We start from the raw sequence: 23,508 nt of genomic DNA on the forward strand, positions 1-23,508 counted from the left end.
GTTATTTTTTGGTTGTCCTATGCCTCCTGAACAATTTCCCTTGCAATGATCATTGCAATTTAATGATTCCCTTGCCCAATGGCTTGATTCCAACCAAACCCCCTCATATTGCATTTCTGAATTGAAATTCCAACAGTGCCAACATGACAATATTTCGACACAGAAAGCCAAATCAACCCGTCATTAGCTTCAGAAAGAATAAAATGTTTTTGAGCAACCATCTCACTCTCCTGATCTCAACATCATTGAGCCACTCAGGGGAAACCTCAAATGTGAGGTTCCAGCAAGACACTCAAAGATATTATAGGAAACAGCCATTCTGCCAGGAAGAATGTGCTGTTTTGTCATCTGAGAAAATTAAGAACCTTATCCACAACTACCTTAAACAATTTAGAGCGGTCCTTGATAAACAGGGCCATATCACTGCATGAAAAGAGGAATATGTGGATGAGTTTTGCACCTTAAACTGCCTCATACCTCAAGCCACAGCATTTGCGGCTCCCCCATGCCCCCCTCCCATCCCCTTCTTAGGAGAGCCTTTAATATGTAAATGCCAGTGATCAGGTCGGGAGCTGCTACAGTCAATTTCAAGTGGGGTGGGGTGGGGTGAGGTCAGGTGGGTGGGAGGGAGTGGGGGGTCGGCAGGCCTGTTTCTAGGATTTTGGGGTCCCTAGGCAACGGGATTGTTGGGGGCCCTAGGGCATTTTTTGGCCTTTTACTAAAATGTGTGTGTGTGTGTCTGTGTGTATGTTTGTTCACGCTGCCCAGTGGTGTTTTTCAGAATCACTAACCATTAAACCAGGGGTAGTGAACCTATGTCTCGAGGGCCCTTGAGGCCGTTTTATCCGGCCCCTGATATCATTATAATGTTTTGCAACTTCACATGAAATAGGCCTATGACATATTTTGCAGGCCTAAAGGAATCTTAGAATTTACATTTCCAATGCAATTAAGTTAGGCCTATATTCAGGGGACCTAGAAAAGGTGGGGACTGTTTTAAATGTGTCTACCTTTAAAGGTGTCTATATGTCTATATAGGCCTAATGGTGTCTATATATGCCTAAATTTCATGGGGAAATCCTGATTTGTGTTCATAGTACGGCCCCCGGAGGATTTTATGACCATGGTAGGAATTTGAAGTGGCCCTTCGAATGAAAAAGGTTCCCCACCCCTGCATTAAACCTTTCTTCTAGCCACAGCTCTGCTGTCAGTACATTTTATTATGATACTATAAGCTCAGAAATGAAGTTGATCAAACAATTCGGTGCTAACATTTAAATGAACCGAATAGAAATCAGAATAGAAACATCTGAATGATCTTTCTTGGACATAGCCTACATTTTGAAGTGACCCTTTGAATTAAAAAGGTTCCTCACCCCTGCTTTTGAGGAAAAACATCAATGTGCTTGGCCACTCTGGTTTTTAAATTATTCTGAACTAGCAAGGATTGTTCAAGGAAGTTCAAAACAGACTGTCTCTGGTTAAATTAGTTCTACACCAAGCCTTTAGGTGGCAGTACAACTAATTCGCACAATGCGAATTCCACACACAAGCCACAAAGAAGCCATCTACCGCGGTCAACAACACCGACCTATCTGAACAACACCACGCGCTGTCTGTGTGGTTTCACTGTTACAAGTTTCTTGGCGATATGGGGGAAAGTTCCTCACATACCAACGGAAAATGGGCTTCACATACATGTAAGTAAATTTTACTCAACTGTGGTTTAAAGTTTCAGTACTCAAGAGCGATTGAATAGCTCCTCTGAACACAGATCCGCCATTGCTAAGTTGTAGCACAAGTCCCCTCAATGAATGTGACTACTCTTGTTGCTGCTGTACGCTAGTAAATTCTGACAACTTGCGAGCATCGTAATGACAAAATGCAGTAGTGAAACGGTGAATATGTTAAGTATACTTGTTGATGGAAAGTTGTTTGACATTGCTCGTTCTCAATTGCCTTTCCCCTGCCTAAAGATGATTCCCAGTTTGTCGCTCCCAGCGCGGTTCGATCCCCAGTCGGTTCGCTCCCACTAGCCAGACTATCGAGCCCACCGAGCTAGTTATCTTTTTGATGTTAGTTTTTTTGTTACGTACCCTAAACCTAACCCTTACCTTAACCCTAAACCTAACCCTGAATTGCTTGTATGTGGTAGTGTATGATAATACGAGAAATGTAATCGGGTGGGATAGAACGCCTGGGATTGATAGAATCACCTGGGACTACACGTCTGGGAGTGATCTTACATGGGAGTGACCATCTCCCAGCGCTTAAGATTGACAAAGGCTACCGTTAGCATGCTATTGCGTTAGCTCATCAACTGGGCACTGCTCATTTTTCACGTCTGCCCGGCATTTCGCTGATGAACTAACGCTTGGACGTCTTGCCAATGTATTTTACAGCGGCAAAAATGCATCTAGGCGACGTTGGCAAGATTGGTGTGCCGTCTGGGTATGTTGGTTTTCAGTGCTGGGCAGTAGCGAAGCGACTAGTTTAATTACATTCCCTAGTAGCTTGGTCGTAGCGTCATTACTCGACTAACGTCCCTGTAGTTAGGAAAGAAATAGTTTGGAAATCAATGTGAAATACCCTGGCATTTGCAACAGTAGGCAACCTGTCCTTAAAAAGTATGGGTCCTCAAAACACCACTTGTTGCACAAATAAGTGTTGCAATAGAGCACGCCACCCCGAAATCAATGTGAAATACCCTGGCATTTGCAACAGTAGGCAGGCAGCATGTCCTTAAAACGTATGGGTCCTCAAAACAGCACTTGTTGCACAAATAAGTGTAGCTGGCCTCTTCAAGAAATTGAAATTATGCATGGTCACTTTTTCTTATTGTTTCACGTGGAGGTCTACTGACATTGTATAAATAATGTAGGCTAGTTTATGTCCATGTATTATATTAGGACCCAATGTTAATGGGTTATTCTGTTTACCATGTTTTCACAGGCTGCTGTCTCATAATATGGCGAAGACGAGTCACTTGAAGGCCTAACAGCTCTTATGAGGAGCAGTCTTGCCATAGAAGACTGAAAGAATGTAAGATTAACTTCTTTGTGACCAATATGACTTGCTCATTGATACATTAGCTATGTCAATATGAGATGCATGGCGAAGTATTTAATTTATTTGTCTCTCTTCTAGGAGCTGTAGAAACAACAGGGTGCCTGCTGCAGTATGACGAGGACGCCCTGATCATAGAAGGTCCAGTGTCTTGGCAGGGTGAAATGGCACTGATATCGGTATGTGGTGATATCAGTTAAAATTAATGAATTAATTCTCATATCTGAATAATGTGAACACTGGATTTACCACACACTCACACACACCCTAGTCCTAGATGATACAACCAAGGTTACTTTTACCACAGCTCTGGCACTGCATCAAATTTCTTTTCTTTTTTATAGAACTGGACAGGTCATTTATTCGTTCCCCTTGTTTTTTGCAGTGTCCTGCAGGATGCTGTGTCCTGCAATCCTGTGTGCTGTGCTACAGACGCGTGTGGAGGTCAACCCGAAATGGGCACAGTAGAGTGAAAGAGGGTAAGCTTAACCTATAGCCTACGTCAGGGTTGGGGAACCTTTCTCATTCGAATGGCCACTTCAAATTCATCCGAGGGGCCATAAAAGTCCTCCAAGGGCCGTACTATGAACACAAACCAGGATTTTCCCTTTCACTTTAGGCCTATATTGAAGGCAGCCACATTTAAACAAACGCCAACTTCAGGTTCCCTGAATATAACTTAATTGTATTGCTAATGTATTTTCTAAGATTCCTTTACAAAATATGTCATATTTCATGTGAAGATGGAATTGCATTAAAATTATATCGAGGGGCGGATAAAACAGCCTCAAGGGTCGCAAACGGCCCTAGAGACATAGGTTCCCCACCCCTGTCCTACATTGTCAATATGACTTGTGCTACTTTATAGATAAGTTGTCAATGCTGTGCATTGCTATGTTTTGATTTATTTTCTTACATCCTACAGATCCTGGCAGGGAGACGGTAGTGTCCTGCAGGATGGTGATGGGCAATCTTACAAGAGACCACAGAAAACTGATATAGTGTAAGATTATCCCTGTTGGGCTCAATATGTCTTGCTTATTGATATATTTGCTATGTCAATATGAGGTGCATGACGAAGTATTTATTTATTTGTTATTTCTACAGCTCCCAGAAGTGAGACTGAGTGCCTGTTGCAGTATGACGAGGAAGCAGTGACCAGAGACCTTCAGTAGACCCTGCTGGCATGATTGGCGGCTGAAGAACATAATCAACAGCAATGTTTACTTTATAATATTGTACATACCTGTATAGTCTGCACTAAAATGCTGTACCTGTACTATTTTTCCTCTTACTTTCATATTTACCACGTATTTACTATGAATTGACAACTTTTACTCAAATCCATTTTTGTATGTGCCCTGACTAAAACTATCCTTAAACCTAACCTGTCAGAGGTGTAATAACAACCTGCTCTTAGCAATGTGGCAGCAGTCTACTTGGATGCAGCGGGGAACATAGAACCCTTTTTTTGAAAAAGCATTGTATGTTTCTGAGTTTTATGAATTGTGCCCTTCCCAAACCTAACCTGTCGTAGGGGCCTATGAAATCCGTTTTATTTTTCCTCATTCAGTTTTTTTCTGATTTATTTTTTGCCAAATTGGTTTTTTTTTTTTTACATCTTATTTTCCCCTTTCATCCCCCCCCCAAAAAAAATAAAAAATAAAAAATAAATTCTTAGTTATTTAGTTCAAACTGGTGTGTGGACAGAGCCAACCACTCATGGTTGAATGGTAGGTAGAGAAAAGAAAAGTAAAATTACCTACTAGCTTTTTGTAATATCAGCCCTCAAAAATATTCCAGGTAATAAGGTAGCTGTATTGTAATTGTACATGCGCATATATTCTATTAAATACACGTGACGCACACACCCAACTAGAAGGCGAATTCACTTCTGGTGCATTGAAGTTGTTGGACTCTGGCTGCATCAGGTTTTCTCGAATACTTGGCTATATTGCAACGTGCAGCTTAGAGACATTTTGGGTCACGTTATATGTAGGCATTAAATAAATAGCCTCGCAAAGTCCCTACCGTCTACCGTTTCACTCAAACACATGTTTTACAAGACGGCCGTTTTCTTCTGATGGTGACTTGACCCTTTTTCAAAGTTGATGCTAACTTTTAGTCACTGTGCACGGAGAGCCGCCCGTCTTTTCTGTGTCGCATCGCATTGTCTTAACAGACGGTCAGGACAACGCGTTTATGCCTGACCTCACCTGTTCGACTTGGCAAAATTTGAGTGCTGTTGAGTATTAAGATTTCTTCAATGCTCTGACGGCCAGTGTTAGGACGTGGGAGACAATCGGAAACGCCGCTTGGGAGAGAGATGCGTGTTTGTTTCTGAGTTGTACATTTGTGACCTGAGTAGGCTACTGTACATCACTGCATATAGCCTAGAGTATATTGTTTGCAGGGTATGTGTGTAGTTTTAAATTATGTATATTTATGAAATGCACGGTTCCTGTCTAAGTGTGTGTACATTGTTTGGTGTGATATTAAAAGCATTTAAAAAATTCATTTTCATTTCATTCATTTTCATTTTATCAATAAATTCACATCATGCATGCTGAAGCCCCATCACAGTGCAGTCTATAATGATGTGAATATAATGATGTGAATATACAAAGTAAAATCAACCTAGGTATATTAGTAATAATAATTTTTGCATAATTATACGGACCTACTGTATAGGCCTACGGTATGCATAAATTAATCCAACGTGACCAATAGAAGGTCGTAGCTGCCGACCCTGCTAACCAACAGCGCAGCTCTTTTACTTTGAGTCACGTGTCTTTTTCGTCCAATAAGAGCAAGGCTAGTCCGCGTTCCGGGCTGGCTGTCATTGCCTTTCATGTTAATCGTTGGGCCATTAACACCCTGCTGTGAGACCTCTCCACGGCTTTGATTCGCTTCCGGGCGATTTACGTGTCACCAAAACTGTTAATTTCGCATTCTCTAAGCGCTCAAAATCAGACGAAAGTTAGGCAAGTCCGTGGGCGATTTGGGACGAGTTCATTGTCACAAATCCCCCTTTTCGTGCTGTGTATTCAGCATCAGAAACTAGGGTATGTAAACTTTTGAACAGGGTCATTTGGGTAGTTTGGGTTGTGATCATGCTTTTGAAAGAGTAAACACAGAAGATTGCTAATAAATGTCTTAAGCCAGTCACTAGCAATGAGTGAAAAAAAAGGTTTTGTGTAATTCTTCATATTTTTTGAGAAATCGCAGAGAAAGCGTATATTCTGCTGGGGTATGTAAACATATGAGCACCACTGTATATAAAATAGGCTATAAAATAGGCCTAATGATAAAAAGGCAGCCTGAACTAAAATGACAAATTAATTAAAAAAAATAGAGACGCACGCACTTTCTACATGGTTCGATTTTTGTTTTCATTGCATTGTGGTGGTAGGCGCACAAGTTTGATAAAAAAATAAATAAAAATAGGCTAATAAAATAGGCAGACTAAACTAAACGTCTGCCCAGTTACACGAAAGGTCTGCATGGGTTGAACGTAACGTCCTTAGGTCTTCTACGAAAAATCCTCAGGTACAGCACGAAACGCCCCATGCCTTCTACGAATGGTCCCACGTTTTGTTCGAATGGTCCCCTCTCAACAATTCATTAGACGAATTGTCTCGCAACCGTACTCTACTGTCTGTGCATTGGCACTATCATACTGTAAAATGTGGAGTTAGAAACTTACTCTATGTATTCACTGAATCACATTCTTCAAGTGAACTGCAGGTAGCAAGTTGGAAATGAAAATATTGTGGACTGCTACGTATGTATTTAGAATTATTATAGGCCTACGTAAATAAATATGAATAATATATAACAAAATTGTGTGACTGTGTATACTGTAAACTTTATTGTACAGTGTCATGCACTTTTGTACAGCATTTATCATATCAATCTACAGTATTTAACCCAGCAACTGTAACATTGCAATTGATTGGGGAGGCTGCTGAAATTCATTGGGGGCACCTGGGGGCACGGTCAGGTCGGGAGAACAGCGTGGAGAAGCGCAGAGAGAGAGAGATAGCCAGCAGAGAGAAGCGCAGCCCTTTCTATTGAGGCCGCAATCACCACCCACTCCATCACTCTATGGAAACAAAGCACAGGCTAGAAAAGCGTAATTCAGTCATTCAGGCCATTCCTTACACCAGTAAGAGGATTGTGTCCCCCTAGGTCAGGGTTTCCCAAAGTTACCCATGACAAGCCCCCTAGTAGATTCCAGCCAATGGGTAGGGGTTGGGACTGCAGATCACATGGTTGCAGGCTCAAACCCCACTCTTCCCAATCTTCTCCTCTCACCACGGCTGAAATGCCCTCGAGCATTAAGGCACCTATTCCCAGACTGCTCCAGCAGGCTTGTACGAAATTCAGAATTTCTGAATTAAATTCAATTCAGGAAGTGGAATTGAATTTGAATTGAATTGACTCCACCCCTACAGGATGTTGAATTGAACTGAATTTGAATGACAGGAAATGGAATTCAAAATGGAATTGAAACTCACTGCAATTCAGGAAGTGGATGAACACACAACTTTTGTGTTTTCAAAATAATAAAATACAACAATAACAGTGTAACTGAGTACAATAGCATTAACAAATATATATATTGCTAATACATTTAACTACAAATGTATTCAGCATTCAAAATTATAAGTAAATGTTGTATAAACCATGCAGGCCCCCATTGTGATTTTCAGTAGTTGCATGTATAATAATTAGTGTTATGCAAGACTTTCACACTTCTTATTTGTTATGTACCTAAATGTATGTAAATATTACCACCTAAGGTCTACAGCAAACAGAGAATGGCATTGTACTAACTCAAAATGGAAGTTAAAAAAAAACAAAAGTCAAATAATTACCTACCCAAATCCTAAAGCACTGCTAGGAAGCAGGGCAACAGGTGACCTAAGGGGGCTATAAATCACCACTTGCAATTAAACCACCCACCTTGTAGTGCGGGGAATAGACACATGCTTATAAATATAAAGCACCATCTAGTGTTCTTATTTTGTCATTACTTTGAGTTTCTTTGAATTTTACACCACCGCCACCCAGGGATGGGCAAAGACACAACTAAATGTATTTCAAAATACAATGCAAAATACCCAGCTCTAAGATGTTACAAATACGTTATAAAATACATACCAGTAAATGTATCAATAATCAAAATACTGTATTTTGCACTTTCAAATACACAAAATACAACAGAAACTAGGTATCTGGGTGCGTCCTGACTTTCAAGCTAATGAGTCTGGCTATTTGGTGTAGCGGTTAGAGCCCCAGTTTTGCATGCCAGAAGTTCAAGGTTCGAGTCTCAGCAAGGAAACTCAATTTCCCTTCGCTACTCAATGGCTTGTTTGGCATGACCAAAAATAACAATTCAATTCACTTACACAATAAAAGGTAGGCCTACTTTAAACCACACAAACTCCTGTGTAACCATCATTTCCAGTCATTCAACAAACAATAATGTTAAGTTCTTGTAATTATGGAGAAAGCTATATAAACAATGCGCTACTTGGCATAACTAGCATTTAAAAAATAGTACAGATATGTCAAGGTCTGTATGTGAGTTCAATAAACAAGAAAGTGTATCTTGTAAATTATGTCCCCGTATATTGCAAAGCGTCACTAATGCACCATTTGTGGCCTTAGAGCGCCATCTTGTGGGTGATGCATGGTAATCATAAAGCATTAGTAATGATCACTGTTGCACCTTTGGTGCTTAGCATGGCAATTTCAATTATTGATGATATTTTATCAAGAGTGGCATTTTTTGATCCAACAGCATATATTCAATAATTCAGAATTTTGAGGCTGGTTATTCGTTAATAAACAAACACTTTTACATTCAAATATACAGTGCCCTCCATAATTATTGGCACTCCTGGTTGAGATGTGTTTTTTAGCTTCCAATTATTTTATTTTTTTTCTAAATAATATGGGACCTTAATGGAAAAAAAGAGAAAAATCCAACCTTCAATACAAGTGCATTTATTCAGTGGGGAAAAAATCCCACATAAAGAAATAATTATTTGACATCAAATAATGTGTGTCACAATTATTAGCACCCCTGGTGTTAATATTTTGTACAACCCCCTTTTGCCAACAAAACAGCACCTAATCTTCTCCTATAATGTTTCACAAGATAGGAAAAGACAGAAAGAGGGATCTTCAGCCATTCCTCTTTGCAGAATCTCTCTAAATCATCCAGAGACCTGGGTCCTCTCCTCTGTACTCTCCTCTTCAGCTCACCCCACAGGTTCTCAATGGGGTTGAGGTCAGGGGACTGAGATGGCCATGGGAGGAGCTTGATTTTGTGTCTGGTGAACCATTTCTGTGTAGATTTGGCCATATGTTTAGGGTCATTGTCTTGCTGAAAGACCCAGTGACGACCCAGCTTCAGCTTTCGGGCAGAGGGCAACAGATTTTGATTTAAAATGTCCTGGTATTTCAAAGCATTCATGATGCCATGCACCCTAACAAGGTTCCCAGGGCCTTTGGAAGCGAAACAGCCCCACAGCATCACTGACCCACCCCCATACTTCACAGTGGGTATGAGGTGCTTTTCAGCATGCGCATCTTTCGTGGTACGCCAGACCCACTTAGAGTGTTTGTTGCCAAAAATCTTGGTCTCATCTGACCAAAGCACACGGTCCCAGTTGAAGCCCCAATACCGCTTGGCGAACTCCAGACGCTTGCGTTTATGATTGTGAGTGAGGAAAGGTTTTCTCCGTGCATGCCTCCCAAACAGCTTGTTGGCGTGTAGACGCGCCTGAAGGTTGATTTGGAGACTTTGTGACCCCAGGATGCTACCATTTGTTGTAATTCTGTAACAGTGAGCTTTGGAGATCTTTTGATTTCTCTTACCATCCTCCTCACTGTGCGTGGTGGCAAAATAAACTTGGGTCCTCGTCCAGGCTTGTTTACCACTGTTCCAGTTGTTTTGAACTTCTTAATTATTCCTCTCACAGTGGATATGGGCAGCTGCAGTTGAGTGGCAATCTTCTTGTAGCCTCTGCCTGACCTGTGAAGGTCGACGCACATCTGCCTCACTTGTATGCTGTGTTCCTTTGTCTTTCCCATGTTTAAGAGTGGATAAGAGAAATGGCCTCGGTGTCACGTCATATTTATACCCCAGGGAAACAGGAAGTGATGAATTACTAATTAAATGTTCCTACATACTCTGGTAAACTTTGTAAACTACTGTAGAAATGACAGAAATGCTTCAATTATATTTATTTCCTGGGAATTGTTAAGGGTGCCAATAATTGTGGAACAGGTGATTTAATGAAAAAGAATTATTTTTTAGTCAGGGATTTTTTTATTTTCTTACAATTCATACATCCCTTTCCATATATATCAAGTTTATATACATATCAAGGTTTTTCATTATATATCAGGTTTTTGATTCTTTATATATATATCAGGTTTTTCTATCCATATATTCTATTTTTTCCTGAAAGGCATGCCATATTATGTATGTATGTATATATATACACACACACACACACACACACACACGATGGATTGTCTCGGCCATGTTTCAGTGTACAGGCAAGTGTCAAATATTGTTTGAAAACATATATTCTCACTCGGAGTGACTAGTGTGGTGTTCTAAATATTTTGGCCGGTATTATAAGCAAAATACTGAAGCATGTTTGATGTCATAGTTTTCTTCCTGGAAGGAGAGACTAGCTATTAAAAAGAAACTTTTCCAAATCTATACTGTTGTCTTCCTAGCTCTTTATTAGTGATTTGAGTCAAGAATCTAGAAACTACTTTTAATTTCAAAAGAGGCCCCTTTACCTAGCTGTAAAAGAAATGCTGCCACCTTGTGGCTTTGCACACTCGGGTCAATTGCTTTCAGTTTCATTTCCTGAAAATTCTTTGGAGCACGAGAGGAAAAGCTGCCCTATTGTCCTAACCCGTGAAGGTAAGTTATGCTACTATGAAAACAATAATACTCTTACCATATTTTCTGTCGGGGCATCAACATTGACCCTATAGTAGAGGCCATGATATTGTGCAACATTAGAAGAAACTTAAATTGTTAACATTTAGTAACAATTACACCAATGTTATGGAGCAGAGGGTGGTGCACAGGCAGTCTCTCAAAGTTCTGTGAAACAATCATAGCCTCCTAAGGTAGAGTGTCTAATATTCTACCGAATGTATTTTCTCAGGAAAGGTCACATATTTCACTGTTGTGTCGGGTAACACCTTGGGAATTCATGAGGAAATCAAAGCGTCAATCAAGAAAAAAATGTTACTAATGGAAGCTTCATCTAAGGAGCAGTGTGACTTCATGCTGGTGTTCTGTCCCATAGTGTCCTCTGTAAAGGCGAACATTGAAACGGCCTGCAAACATATTCCAGGTTAGACACGTTGATTTTTGAACAAGTAAATACATAAATACACAAGTAATGTATTTCAGTACTCACCAGTGGTTACTAGACCGTTTCTGCTGAGACGCCTTATTGGGTCAAAGAATATATATATATATATGACCCCTTCCATATTACAAATGGCAAACATTTTTTTTGTAATGTAATACATTTATTAATTATACAAGTGAGTATTACTAACAATGTATAGAATGGTTACAACATTATATGAATCCATAAGGTTTTATGCAAATAGTCCCTACTCTCTGTTGACCCCCTGCCTTACTTCTGCTACCCTTGGTTTGGGAACCATTGCTATAGGCTATATGGTGATTCTCTTATTAGAGACAGAATCTTGTCAATCCTAGCGCATACAGTATGGATCATTATTGTATAAATAAGTGATAGGAGAAGTCTGCAACTTATTTTTAATCGTATTATCTTGAACTGTTGTGGGATTCCAAATGTGGCACATAATTACAACGTGTTATGGAAAAAATATAACTTCTCTAGCTCCTGCATAAGCCTGTTGCTTGGTTTACAAAATTTCAGCGCTCCCTTGATTATCTTCACCAAACAGATTTGGGGGTGTGGGTAGCTGTTTGTGTGTAAGATGACCCTGATGAAGGCATACGTCGAAACGTTGGTCTTATTAAATGTAACTGCATGAAGTTCCGAGTGTGCGACGACCATTCTTTTCAAGTTGAGTCTCATTGTCCGCCGTACGCAGCTCACACGGTGTGCGCTTACTGAAACCCGAAGAAAGGTGAAAGTGAAAGCCCATTGGGAAACTCCAACTCCCATTGTCATTGTGACACAGCACTCCACAGCACACAAGTGAACACTGCACACAACGAAATTGCATTTATGCCTCACCCGTGCAAGGGGGCAGCCCTCAGCGGCGCCCCATGGGGAGTCGTGCGGTGGGATGGTACCATGCTCAGGGTACCTCAGTCATGGAGGAGGATGGGGGAGAGCACTGGTTGATTACTCCCCCCACCAACCTGGCGGGTCGGGAGTCGAACCGGCAACCTCTGGGATGCAAGTCTGACGCCCTAACCGCTCACCCATGACTGCCCTGTGTGGGTAGCTGCCAAATTGCAGTATACAACCATGACTTTGCTGCCATTTTGGAGGACGTTGAGGTAGGGACAGGAACAGGGCAGAGATATAGGTGGGGTGTGCGGGGCATTGCCCCCCCAGGGCCCTCTTGTATTGGTGTGGTGGAGGCCCTATTATGACCATGGCAGGGCGTATGAGTAGAGGGGCCTTATCAGTGCTTCGCCCTGTGTGCAAATATTCTGCCCTGGATAGGAAGTTGAATGCTTATATATTTTTCATCTAAAATTGGGAATTATGTGCATGTAACGACTACAGATTTAACTTTGGGTGTTCTGATAATTCATGTACAGCTCCCTCAAAACCTCAGAATTGGGGTATTACAGATGTCAACAAAAAACTTGCAGATGACCATTTTAAGTACTTGGCATGGTCTCAAAATAATAAATAACCTGCAGTGCTCTTTAATTCCAGACAGTAAAGCCGCCATCTTGGTGGTGATGCACCACACCTTTGATCATGATCACGTGCCCCAGGAGGGCAGTGGGTATCCCAAGAGGGACAACCTGCTGGTCGTGCACTGCTTGTTCCATGAAGATCAAGGCTTTCTGAAGTGTCAAAGGAATTACGAAGCAATTAAGAACATCATAGCATGGCTCGAGTGCAAGGTGAGTAAAATAAGTAATTTTGTATTGCTGTGACAATAAATTCCATGTACATTCCTGATGGTGTGTATTTCTGTAACCTTTTAAACAACGAAAATATGTATAACATTAGAGCAACAATCAATTCCAATCAACTTCCTATCCTTCCTATCCTTTTTGATATTTTATCAGTGTAAATTATACTGTACAAGTCTTGGTGTTACACAAAATGCTGTTTCATGAAATTTACACAATATTTGTGACATTTCTTTTCATGTATATGAAAAATAAACATGTGCAGTATAAGTATAAAGACAACATAAATCACTTCTTGTATTTTCCTCATAGTATCCAAATAGTGTGGCCCATGAAACCTCATCCAACAGGGGTAATCTTTAAATCATTGTTCATGTCTACTGCATTGTGTATGATTCTACACACGGTGTATTTAACTCTTTAAAGACATTTAAACTCTGTGTGTTTTCATCCTACGCAGCGGCAGACACAGTATCCTGGGGAATTGCATCTATAGGAAACTTCTTTTCAAAGTAGGCAACACTTAACTTGTTTTTTTACTTATTCTTTTAATATTTATGTTCATAGCATACTAAGAAATATTGCTGAAAATACACAATGATTCATTGTGTCCTGAAGTATTGGTACATCATACATGGGATTAAACAGTAATTTCTGTTTTTTTATCAACTTGAAAAGGCATGTGTAAAAAAAAAAAAAAAACACCTTTTGTTCTTGTTGTTTTGAAATACATACTGTATCTACACTTTTGTGTAAAATTGTATTTGTTGCTTGTTCAATGTGGCTTCATAACACAATTTAACTGTTTTCATAGACTTGGCAAGTGAAATGTGGGAGCAGAAGACATGTGTGACGCCAAGATGTAATGCCTAAAATGCTGACAACAACCTTCATCACTTGTCTCTGCCTTTACACATAAGCTACAATGCCTGTAAGGTTTGGATTTAAATTATGGCAATATGGGGGGCGTCGTGGCTCAGTGGGCTAAGGGGCCACACCATAAATCTGCAGAGCTGGGTTCAATTACAGCCCAACATCATTTCTCGATCCTTCCCCACCTCTCTCTCTCTCTCTCTCTCTTTCTCTCTCTCTCTCTCTCTCTCTCTCTCTCTTTCTCTCTCTCTCTCTCTCTCTCTCTCTCTCTCTCTCTCTCTCACACACACACACACACTACTTTCTTGTAACTCTCTCACATATTACCAAGCTGCCAAAAGAAGAACAAGAAACTGGCATGGATATGTCATTATGTCAGATAATTAAAAAAAAATGGATGTTTGATGTAGCCTATAGACTAGTACAAGCATGTACAGGTATATAGTTAGGTAGGTAGAGGAACCATTTACAGGAATAGTCTATATAGGGTGTGCATTCATGTTGTTGCATGGGTATGCTGTACATACTACAGTTTATTATACGGCACTCTAGAATGGTGCAAGAGCTCTCATTTACTTTCAATGGGCGGACCCAACGTTCGGTGGTCACTACTTTTCTGTAATGCCCACCTTATACCCGCTGCCAATGGCAACGAGTTTTGTCACTTCAGATATCACTCCGCAAGTAGACCGGTCATATCTTCAATGATGGCTTGCCTTCTGATTTTTAGCAGTATGGCAGCAGCGCGATTAACGCACGCTGCTGGTGGCCCAATGATGCTCCGGTATTAAACCAACCACTTCTCAAACGTCTCAAGACGAATTGCAACAACACTAGAAGTCTCATTCGGCAATTCATTTTAACAGTTAGGCCTATGTCATCCTGACGAAGTTAATACAAAAAAGGCCGAGTGGTAGCCCATCAGGATTCATCAACATAATGGCTTTGTGCCTCATTTATTATGTAATACTTAATACTGGCTGTAACAAATGAAGTTGTGAATATTACATTTATTTGCCGCACTGTTCTGACAAACTTAATTCTTGGAAATCACATGTGGTTACGTGTAATGGATGTACTGCAGTTGTCATGGTGTCACAACGCTGTGATCATGGACCTTGCCAAGGAGGTGGCTGCATACATATTAACTCAAGTAAAGTTTCCATGCTATCAAACCATTTGGTGTTTGACATTATTTGTGAAAGTGAAAAGTGAGTTTATTTGTCTTGGTCATGGTCAGTGTTTCATACACAACCTCATGAGTTATTTTCAGTAGATTATTTTCTACACAGCAGGACTTTTTTTGCTGGGTCTGCCTTTTGAACCTAAGTAGGCCTATGTTTTCCAGACTCCCTACCTCCCATGTTCTAAGCGGCAAACTTTTTGTCCCTTAATATTGCATAATGTTAAAGTCAAAATCACAGGAAAAGTAAAACGCATTATACAGTATGTACACCATACAAGTGAATTCTGTTACTAACAGTTTATGGAATTGTTAGAAATAAGAATGAATTCTCAAGGTTTTCTGAAGCAGTCCCTTCTCTCTAAGACCCCCCTGCAGTACCTCCATGGTGCCCCTAGGGGTCCTGACACCTAGAACCACTGTCCAAACAGATGGGTTGAAAGCAACAATCATTGATGTTATGTAACTGTAACTCAATCAAATTTCAAGGAGGTTTTTATATGACATACGTCTTGCAGGGGCGTAACTTGCATAACATAACGGGCACAACCGGCATTGCATTGCTTTAGGACAATCATGGGTAAGCGGTTAGGGCGTCAGGCCTTGTCAACTCCCAGCTCGCCAGGTTGGTGGGGGGAGTAATTAACCACTGCTCTCCATGACCGAGAAACCCTGAGCATGGTTCCGTCCCACCACACTGCTCCATTGGGGGCTGCCCCCTTGTACGTGTGGGCCATAAATGCAATTTCATTGTGTGCAGTGTGCTTTGGAGTGCTGTGTCACAATGACAATGGGAGTTTCCTAGTTGGGCTTTCACTTTCACAAACACTGTAATGCCACTATAACTTGTCATAATAAATGAAGTGGTGCATAAAATGAAGGAGACCTCTTTTTCTTCTTTAAAAAAGTAATACATAGCCTACAACTCACTTCCTTTCCTCTGTCCTTGTTGTCGACCTGGGTATGGTCAATTTTCTATTCACAACATAGGACAGTAGGCTAATGATATATTTGAAATGTAAGTGGCACATGAAGAAATTGATTATGTTTCAAAGTTTTACAATAGCCTAAAGCTTTTTTGGTAGTCAGGTAGCCTATAAAACATCATCACACAAAGCATTTTGAATTGCATATGACCACGGTAAAACTGACTGACACAGGTAAGTCAACAAACAAAGCAGAGGAAAGGCGATGAATTGAGCGAATGATTTTTACGCCTGAAGTGTGCGGACAACCGTGTGCAAAAGTGCTCTGGAGCATACTTGCTGCAGAACGAGACGCAGCATCAGCCCTTCCGCGCGTGCAGATGACGGAGAGGTGCGATATGTAGACCAAATTGAAATCGAAAGTATAGGCCTACTTTATAGGTTTGTTGTTTTCACAGCCAGATGCGGAAGAGTATGGAGTTGCGTATTTTGAATCATATGCCGCATGTTTTAAGTAGGCTATACGTTGTGGCATTCTATTATGAGATTGTTTTATTTTTCGTTTTATCGCGCAGTCGCATTGCCCGTTTCAACGTCCTTTTAACATTTCGAGATGACAGATCGCCTGCCCCTATCTGTACGTGATTTGGTTAGCCTATCTTAAGCCTAGGCCACGGAGCTACTTACCCGAGACAGGAACAAGAAGGTGGACTGATTTTCCCTTAATTCCATATGATTGTAAAAGAACACAATATATGTTAAGGTTGTGGATGTAATGCCTGTGGAATGACTGTAGAGAACTTGGCCGACTATCCAGTGGCCTTGCCAATGTCCACATCGCATGGAATAGATTTGAACCGCTAGTTTGCAGGTAAAATGGGACTTTATCTACACATTCAACATTTGTGAGAAGAGTATAGCCAATCTTTGAGATGAGTTACGAACTTGGAGAAGAGGGGGAAGATGACCAGCGTGTTATAATAAAAAGGCAGCTAGAATCCAGTCTTCAGAGTGGCCATAGGGATGATGGCCTGTCACATGATGTCGAACCAGATGATTATGCTGACAGCAGGTAAGACAAACGCTATTCTATATTTTGAATGTGACAGACATACAAATGGGACAAAATGTTTCCATAAAAACCAGCAACAGCAACAAAATTGTCTGTTCTTCTACCAACAGCATCCGAAGTGACAGACCTAGATCTCCAGTGCCAAGTGTGGTCTCCATGAAAAGTGACAAATCAATGGGTCTAATGCCAAATTTCTCAGGAGACGTTCAACAATACACGAAGTAGCCTACCTGTGCTATTTTTTTGCATAGTTCCTTTTTGCATTTTTGGCAGAAAAAGACAAATGTAAACATAATCGTTTGCAATTTTTTTTTTTTTTTTTTACCATAGGATTAATCTTGATGGACCTACTAAATCACAGAGCAGTGTGTTGGATACAGAGGAGGACCTTCAGCATTTTTCAGTCACGTCTGAAATGAAAGATTGGTACGTTTCTGAATTTCCTTAAAGTTTTATACTGTAAGTGTTGCAAGTGATTAAAATGACATTCAAGTCATGTGCCACAGACAGTGTCCTCGTGTAGGTAGTAGCCTACCTATATTGTATTGATACTGCCACTGGAGCTATTGATGACTGATGAACCAACTACATTGGATGTGTTTTATGCAAATATTAATATTGATGAGATGTCGGTCTGAGGTGTTCCTGCACAGTCTGAGGCTTTGAGAGGGAGGTTTACTAACGTTCCATGCCAACTTCCGTGTTACACTCTCCCCCTTAAACCTCACTCCAACACCGGGTCAATGGCACCGCTGTGACGGAGGTGTTCCTACACAGTCCGTCCCCCTCGGGGACGCGGACCTGTCACCTCGTCTACTACAACGGTCTGGAAATGGGAGTCACAGCACAATACCGCTGGACTAAAGGGCCAGNCTCCTCTAGACCAGCACTAGAGATACTCTATGAGGCTTTGGGAGGGAGGTTTACAATCGTTCCATGCAAACTCTGCTAGTTAGCCTCCGTTACATTGGTCTGGATGAGATTTCACCTGCAACATGGACATTGTTATTTGTGTAAGGACCTTGAATACTGAAGCACACTACAATTTTTGGACATTGGAATTGGCCCTTTTGCACAGTGGTATTATGTGGAGTTTATTATGAACTGATGGCCTGAGAAGTTATTGGTGTTGTTTAACTTTGTACTGCATAATTCCAAGACATAAGGGAGTTTTATGGCATGTTGGTAACATGCAAATGGAACCTGATGAAGCGGTGGGGGGAAAGCTGTTGTTCACCAAAATAAACTTTCAGCAAAGCTGACCGTATGATGTGATTTCCTCAAATTAAAATGCCATGTCAATTGCTCTTCTCGTGTTTCTCACCCTTGCCTTGCCAGGAGTGAGGAGATGCTCTGTGCTGTTTGCCCAAAGAGGGCAGCTAAATTCTGTCTGACCTGCATTGCCAGCTACTGTGAGGTTCATGTGAGGCAGCACTACACAGCCCCTGCACTGCAGAGACATAAGCTGGTGGACGTATCAACACCCCTGGAACAGCATCTGTGTGACCGTCATGACAGAGCTTTGGAGTTTTTCTGCCAAACGGATGACATTTCAATATGTGCCTTTTGCATAGTTAATGTCCATCTCCAGCATGATGTGGTACAACTAGATGGACACAAGGTACACATTGATCATATTTCAGTTTAGTGATTGCAGCCTGTATGTTGTTGTCTGACTCTCGCCAGATCTTGTATGTAGTTCCGCAGAGCTCCGCACACAGGTCTGGTGAACAGCATTAGTTGGGAAGCTGTTTGTCCTTGATCAGTGTTTACCACTCGTCTACCAGTAGTAATTAAGGAACCACTCAATCAAGGCATTTAACACCTCACTGCCTGAAAACAAAGTTTCAAACCAAGTCACTTTAGAGAAGAGAATCGCATGAGGATAACATTTTAAATTAATATATTAATTTATTGTGTTCTTACAGAGTATTCAACGGAAAAAATCCCAGATACCCCCAAACAAAGGTGTGTTTCTGATGTATTATGGATTCTAGCTACTGTGTGTAATAACCTTCTCCAACAAGATAATTGTGATACATATTTTCTTTCCATCTCAATGCTTGCTAAATTAAAATGTCCTCTATGCATGCTAATCATGTCCACAGATATACCTCCTCCTGGACAAGTCAGTATTGCTGCCGTTGAATCAGATTCAGTCTCTATAAAGTGGGTGAATCCCGAAGGACTAACTGGACCACTGAGATTCAGAGTCTCTTGGCGTGGACATAATTTCGAACGTCATATTGATGTGAAAAGTTCAGGAGTTCAGATTCAACATCTTGTTCCTGGGGAGGAATATAATTTAACTGTAGCCACCCTTAGCAATGGTGGTCACAGTTTGGGTGTCCCGCTTACTGTTTTAACAGGTAAAGTATGTGGAGACTGCAACACAATGAAATGTCAAAAATGTGTTATCGCTAACATTTTTAATGCATCTACTTCGGGAGGGGGGGAGGATGATTGAATCTGATTTCATCCAATCGCTAATATTGTAACTTGTAATGTGTCATCATTCACCCCTTGTATCGTTCTTCCCCCGCTGAATGACTTTGTTGGAAACCAACTTTTGCCATCTCGCCCCAGAAGACCTAACCTAGGTCCTAACCCAAGATGTTAGAATGATGAAATAAGATGAAATTGGAATCGAGCAGAAGTTTAGGGATTGCAAGGCCGGGCCACTTGAGAATGTAATGTACATGTTTAACACATATTAAGGTTCTTATTTTTTGTGGATATGGATTTTTTTTGTGTGTTTTAGAAGTCCCTCCACCAAAGAACTTGACTGTTGAAATAAAGGTAGCATCTATGTCAGTAAAATGGAAGAAGCCGACTGGAATGGGTGAAGTGTCCTACCTGTTAACCCTGAGCAGAGATGAGGAGAGTCAGCCCCTCTACACAAACCTGGAGGAGCCAGGGCCGCGTTATCCTATGGTGCAACCGGTGCAGCAGCACCGGGCCCCGCCACTAGAGGGGGCCCCGGACGTCGTGAGATTGGAAAATATGAAACGATATTTTGAGACAATCAATTGTATGTTTGATGCATTTCGCCATCCGTAGGCAAGCAGAGGCGCATAAGCATATCTTGTCACCAGGCTAGACAGGCAGCTTGGGCCCCCCAAGACTGTAGCTGGGGAACAAGTGGTGATTTGTTACAAGTGTTCTTTCTTTTTAATTTTCACGTGGCCCCCCTACTGAGCCTAGAATCGCCTCTGCATGCACGCAGGAATCGGAGGTCTTCGGAATAATCATTTCAGTCAGATGCTTCTGGTTGTGTGCCACCAGTGAAAACGGTGGTCAATATTTTTTGAGTTTGATGATGGGATGTCTAAAAAAGATGTGAGAAACTCGGCGTCAGCACTTGCTTCAGATTGTAGGCTACGGATAAACTTCAGCCTGGCATGGATTACCGCATTGAAGAGAAGGTTGGCAGCGTTAGTCATTTTTGTAAGGTCAGTGTTATAATCGCTTTTTGTAATGGTTGCATAGCGATCATGGACTTGTGCAATCATGTAAGCTAAGCAAACAAGAGCACAGCACACCAACCTAACTTTATCTTATTCTATAGTCAAAACATGGGGAAATAAATCACGCACCCAACTGCGTTCGCGAAACAAAAGTCTTGCATGGCGCGGCGAGGATCACTTCTGAGGTGTTATTAACCCTAAAGCGACCGACTGGGGTCATTTATGACCCCGGGCACATATTTTCATACACCATTTCTGCAATTTTCATCATAAAAACTTGTCCTTCTAGGAGTTTGTCGATACATATGTTGTGCATGTTGTGAGTGATTTTTGTGAGTTTTGGACCATCTATATGGGATTTATAATCAAAACACCTCTCGGGTCATTTATGACCCCGAGATGATCCATGAGATACTCAACATTATAATATCCATTGTTTTTGTAATTTTCAAACTCTGGTTTTTGTATTTTGTGTCTTGGGGCAGGCCATGGTCAGCAGACCTAAAATATTCATAATATAAACATTTATAGTATTAAAATATAATATATTATATAAATAAACAGGGCACCCCTGCGATAGCCAACGAAGCATATTGTGAGGGCACCCAGGGAGCATTTCCTCTGTTATTGCTCCATATTTGTTGATATCATGGCACAGTGGTCCTAGACACATGATGAGAATATGAAATAGAAGTCATCCTGATGAACAAAGAGGGAGGAAACAAGTCATCAGTGTAGAAATCAATGGCGTTTTTAGAATTTTCCTTATTATATGACTATACAAAGGCTGAAGCATCAGTTGAATAATTTATTTGCTCTAATACATATGGAAGACATCTTTTCACAGCTACAATGTCCAGAAAGAGTTTCAGAGAAATTTTGAGTGTTCACAAGGTTATAGGTTTGAGACATGGTTTTGTCTATGTAAATTACCATATTCTCTAATGTTGTGATTTCATGAACCCAGAAATGTTGAGTACCCTAAATTTGTATTGAATAAATATCATCTATGGGCCTAATTGATAGAATTTAGCTTGGTTTCCCAAAGTTTCACTTTGAGCAATTTCCATAATTAGCATAAATATACTGTATTATTATGGTAAGACTACTACAAGTGAATAGGCTAAAAAATTTAAAAGATAGATATCACCATGAAACTTTCTCAGTTGATTACTGATGATGAGAGAAGAAAAAAATGTATTGGATGTTTTTTGTATTTTGATGTTTACATATGCAAATGAGGGCATACATCATATTTAGCATATACGTATGTAAGTTTGACTAATTTTTAGCAAAACAATAAAATGTTCAAATTCACATTTGTTTGCTTTAGATGAGGGACAAGTATGTGCAAGATGTAAATAAATTTGAATGAACCCCAAAAAATAATTAATATAGTGGTATTTCTATATAAACTCCTTGGGGTCATAAATGACCCCGCTCGGTCAGATTAGTCGCAAAAACAGGCCGGTCGCTTGAGGGTTAAAAAAGTGTTCACAATAATGCTGCGTAAAGTGCACCAACCAGCACTCAAAGTTCTGACAGTCTGACAACAACAGGGCAAGCCAAGGATTTAGCAAACACTAAAATGATATAGTCGCATTTTCCAAAAGCACTGTTATGGCCATTTCCCTAAAGCACTGTAATAATGTCGATGCTCTGTCAGCGTAGCCTATATCGTTGCGTTCGGGTTTGTGTTCAGTTAAAACATGCCTGGGTACCACTCGCAGATTGTTCAGTTAGCAAGTGGCTCTTATCTGGAAGAAAAAAAACGTGTGTGATACATCCACATCTAAACATTACGAATTTGCACCGTAGTCTACTGTAATGATTGCATACAGTGTAATGCACCATCTAGATGAAAACCGCTGACTTCTTAATTGGTAGGCTATATGGTAGACTACATTTTGAGGGGATTTCGTGACAGCTTCGCTTTGCAGTGGTTCGCTGCTAAGGGGATTCCCTCCTTGCGACAAGCGACACAGCTGAGTAGGCTAGGCTACTTTCCTTTGACAGTCAGTCAGTCTTTCCAAGGCCATTGGAGGTTAAATTATTTAACACGGTTTCGATTCTACAAATTGGTCGGCAGCAACGTAGCAAAAATAAGAGACTTTTTGGTTGTGCTTCTGTTTGGAAGTTCTAGCTGAGCCGACAAACGGCAGTGCACAGAATCTCCTCCCTGTCAGCTGGCTATGCTTCCTGCGTTGTGACTAGTGAACTCAGCAGGGGGTTCAGCGCACCCTTTTTTGTGTTGGAGTAAACCGTGTAGACTGCGTTTCATGCGTTTTGAATATGGCTCATTAATATTATAATGTGGTGTAGGGGCCCCGGATTGCGTCTGCACCGGGCCTCGGCGAGGGTTAACGCGGCCCTGGGAGGAGCACATCTTTACGCGTCTTAAACTGGACGTAGAGTACACCATAAGTGTCTTAACTGCGCTCAACAATGGGGCTCAGAGCAAACCTGTCTCTAAAGTGATCAGAACATGTAAGCACATTTAATACTATTTTGTTTCTCAAACTTTTTCACATCGAGGAGCACTTTGTCCCCCCAAAAATGCTCAAGGACCACGTCTCTCCACTGAATTGATAGTTGTCAGGTGCTAATTTGACAATGCTAATTTCAATGCAGATTGTTTTCACATAGCAAGCCTGTCTTATTGTGGTGAAAGTAAGACTTCTGCTATATTTAGCTTTGTAAATATGTTACAAATATAGCCTACTGCTTGCTTGTCTTGGAAAAGTAGAAATCCGCTCGCGGACCACCAGTGGTCC

General features: G+C 40.9%; 1 protein-coding gene and 1 long non-coding RNA gene across 6 annotated transcripts in view; both read left to right on the plus strand.

Moving 5' to 3' along the window:
* LOC134437319 (tenascin-N-like) overlaps positions 1 to 13,729 on the plus strand; it is a 49,252-nt gene extending 35,523 nt beyond the window's left edge. Inside the window, exons 20-22 of the mRNA XM_063186810.1 lie at positions 13,008 to 13,201; positions 13,526 to 13,565; positions 13,674 to 13,729. Coding sequence (XP_063042880.1) covers positions 13,008 to 13,201; positions 13,526 to 13,565; positions 13,674 to 13,729 — 290 coding nt within the window. The remainder of the gene's footprint in view (positions 1 to 13,007; positions 13,202 to 13,525; positions 13,566 to 13,673) is intronic.
* LOC134437035 (uncharacterized) lies at positions 432 to 5,055 on the plus strand. 5 transcript variants are annotated; one of them, XR_010032318.1, is made up of 5 exons: positions 432 to 1,700; positions 2,953 to 3,042; positions 3,148 to 3,245; positions 3,452 to 3,545; positions 3,992 to 5,055. It is a non-coding gene; the product is annotated as an uncharacterized LOC134437035 (long non-coding RNA). The 5 variants fall into 5 exon arrangements; XR_010032317.1 differs by having other exon boundaries at positions 2,953 to 3,545; positions 3,992 to 4,069; positions 4,174 to 5,055; XR_010032316.1 differs by having other exon boundaries at positions 2,953 to 3,245.
* Positions 13,730 to 23,508: the final 9,779 nt, after the last annotated feature.

This window comes from Engraulis encrasicolus, chromosome 21 (assembly GCF_034702125.1).
Source record: "Engraulis encrasicolus isolate BLACKSEA-1 chromosome 21, IST_EnEncr_1.0, whole genome shotgun sequence".
Taxonomy (NCBI): Eukaryota; Metazoa; Chordata; class Actinopteri; order Clupeiformes; family Engraulidae; genus Engraulis; species Engraulis encrasicolus.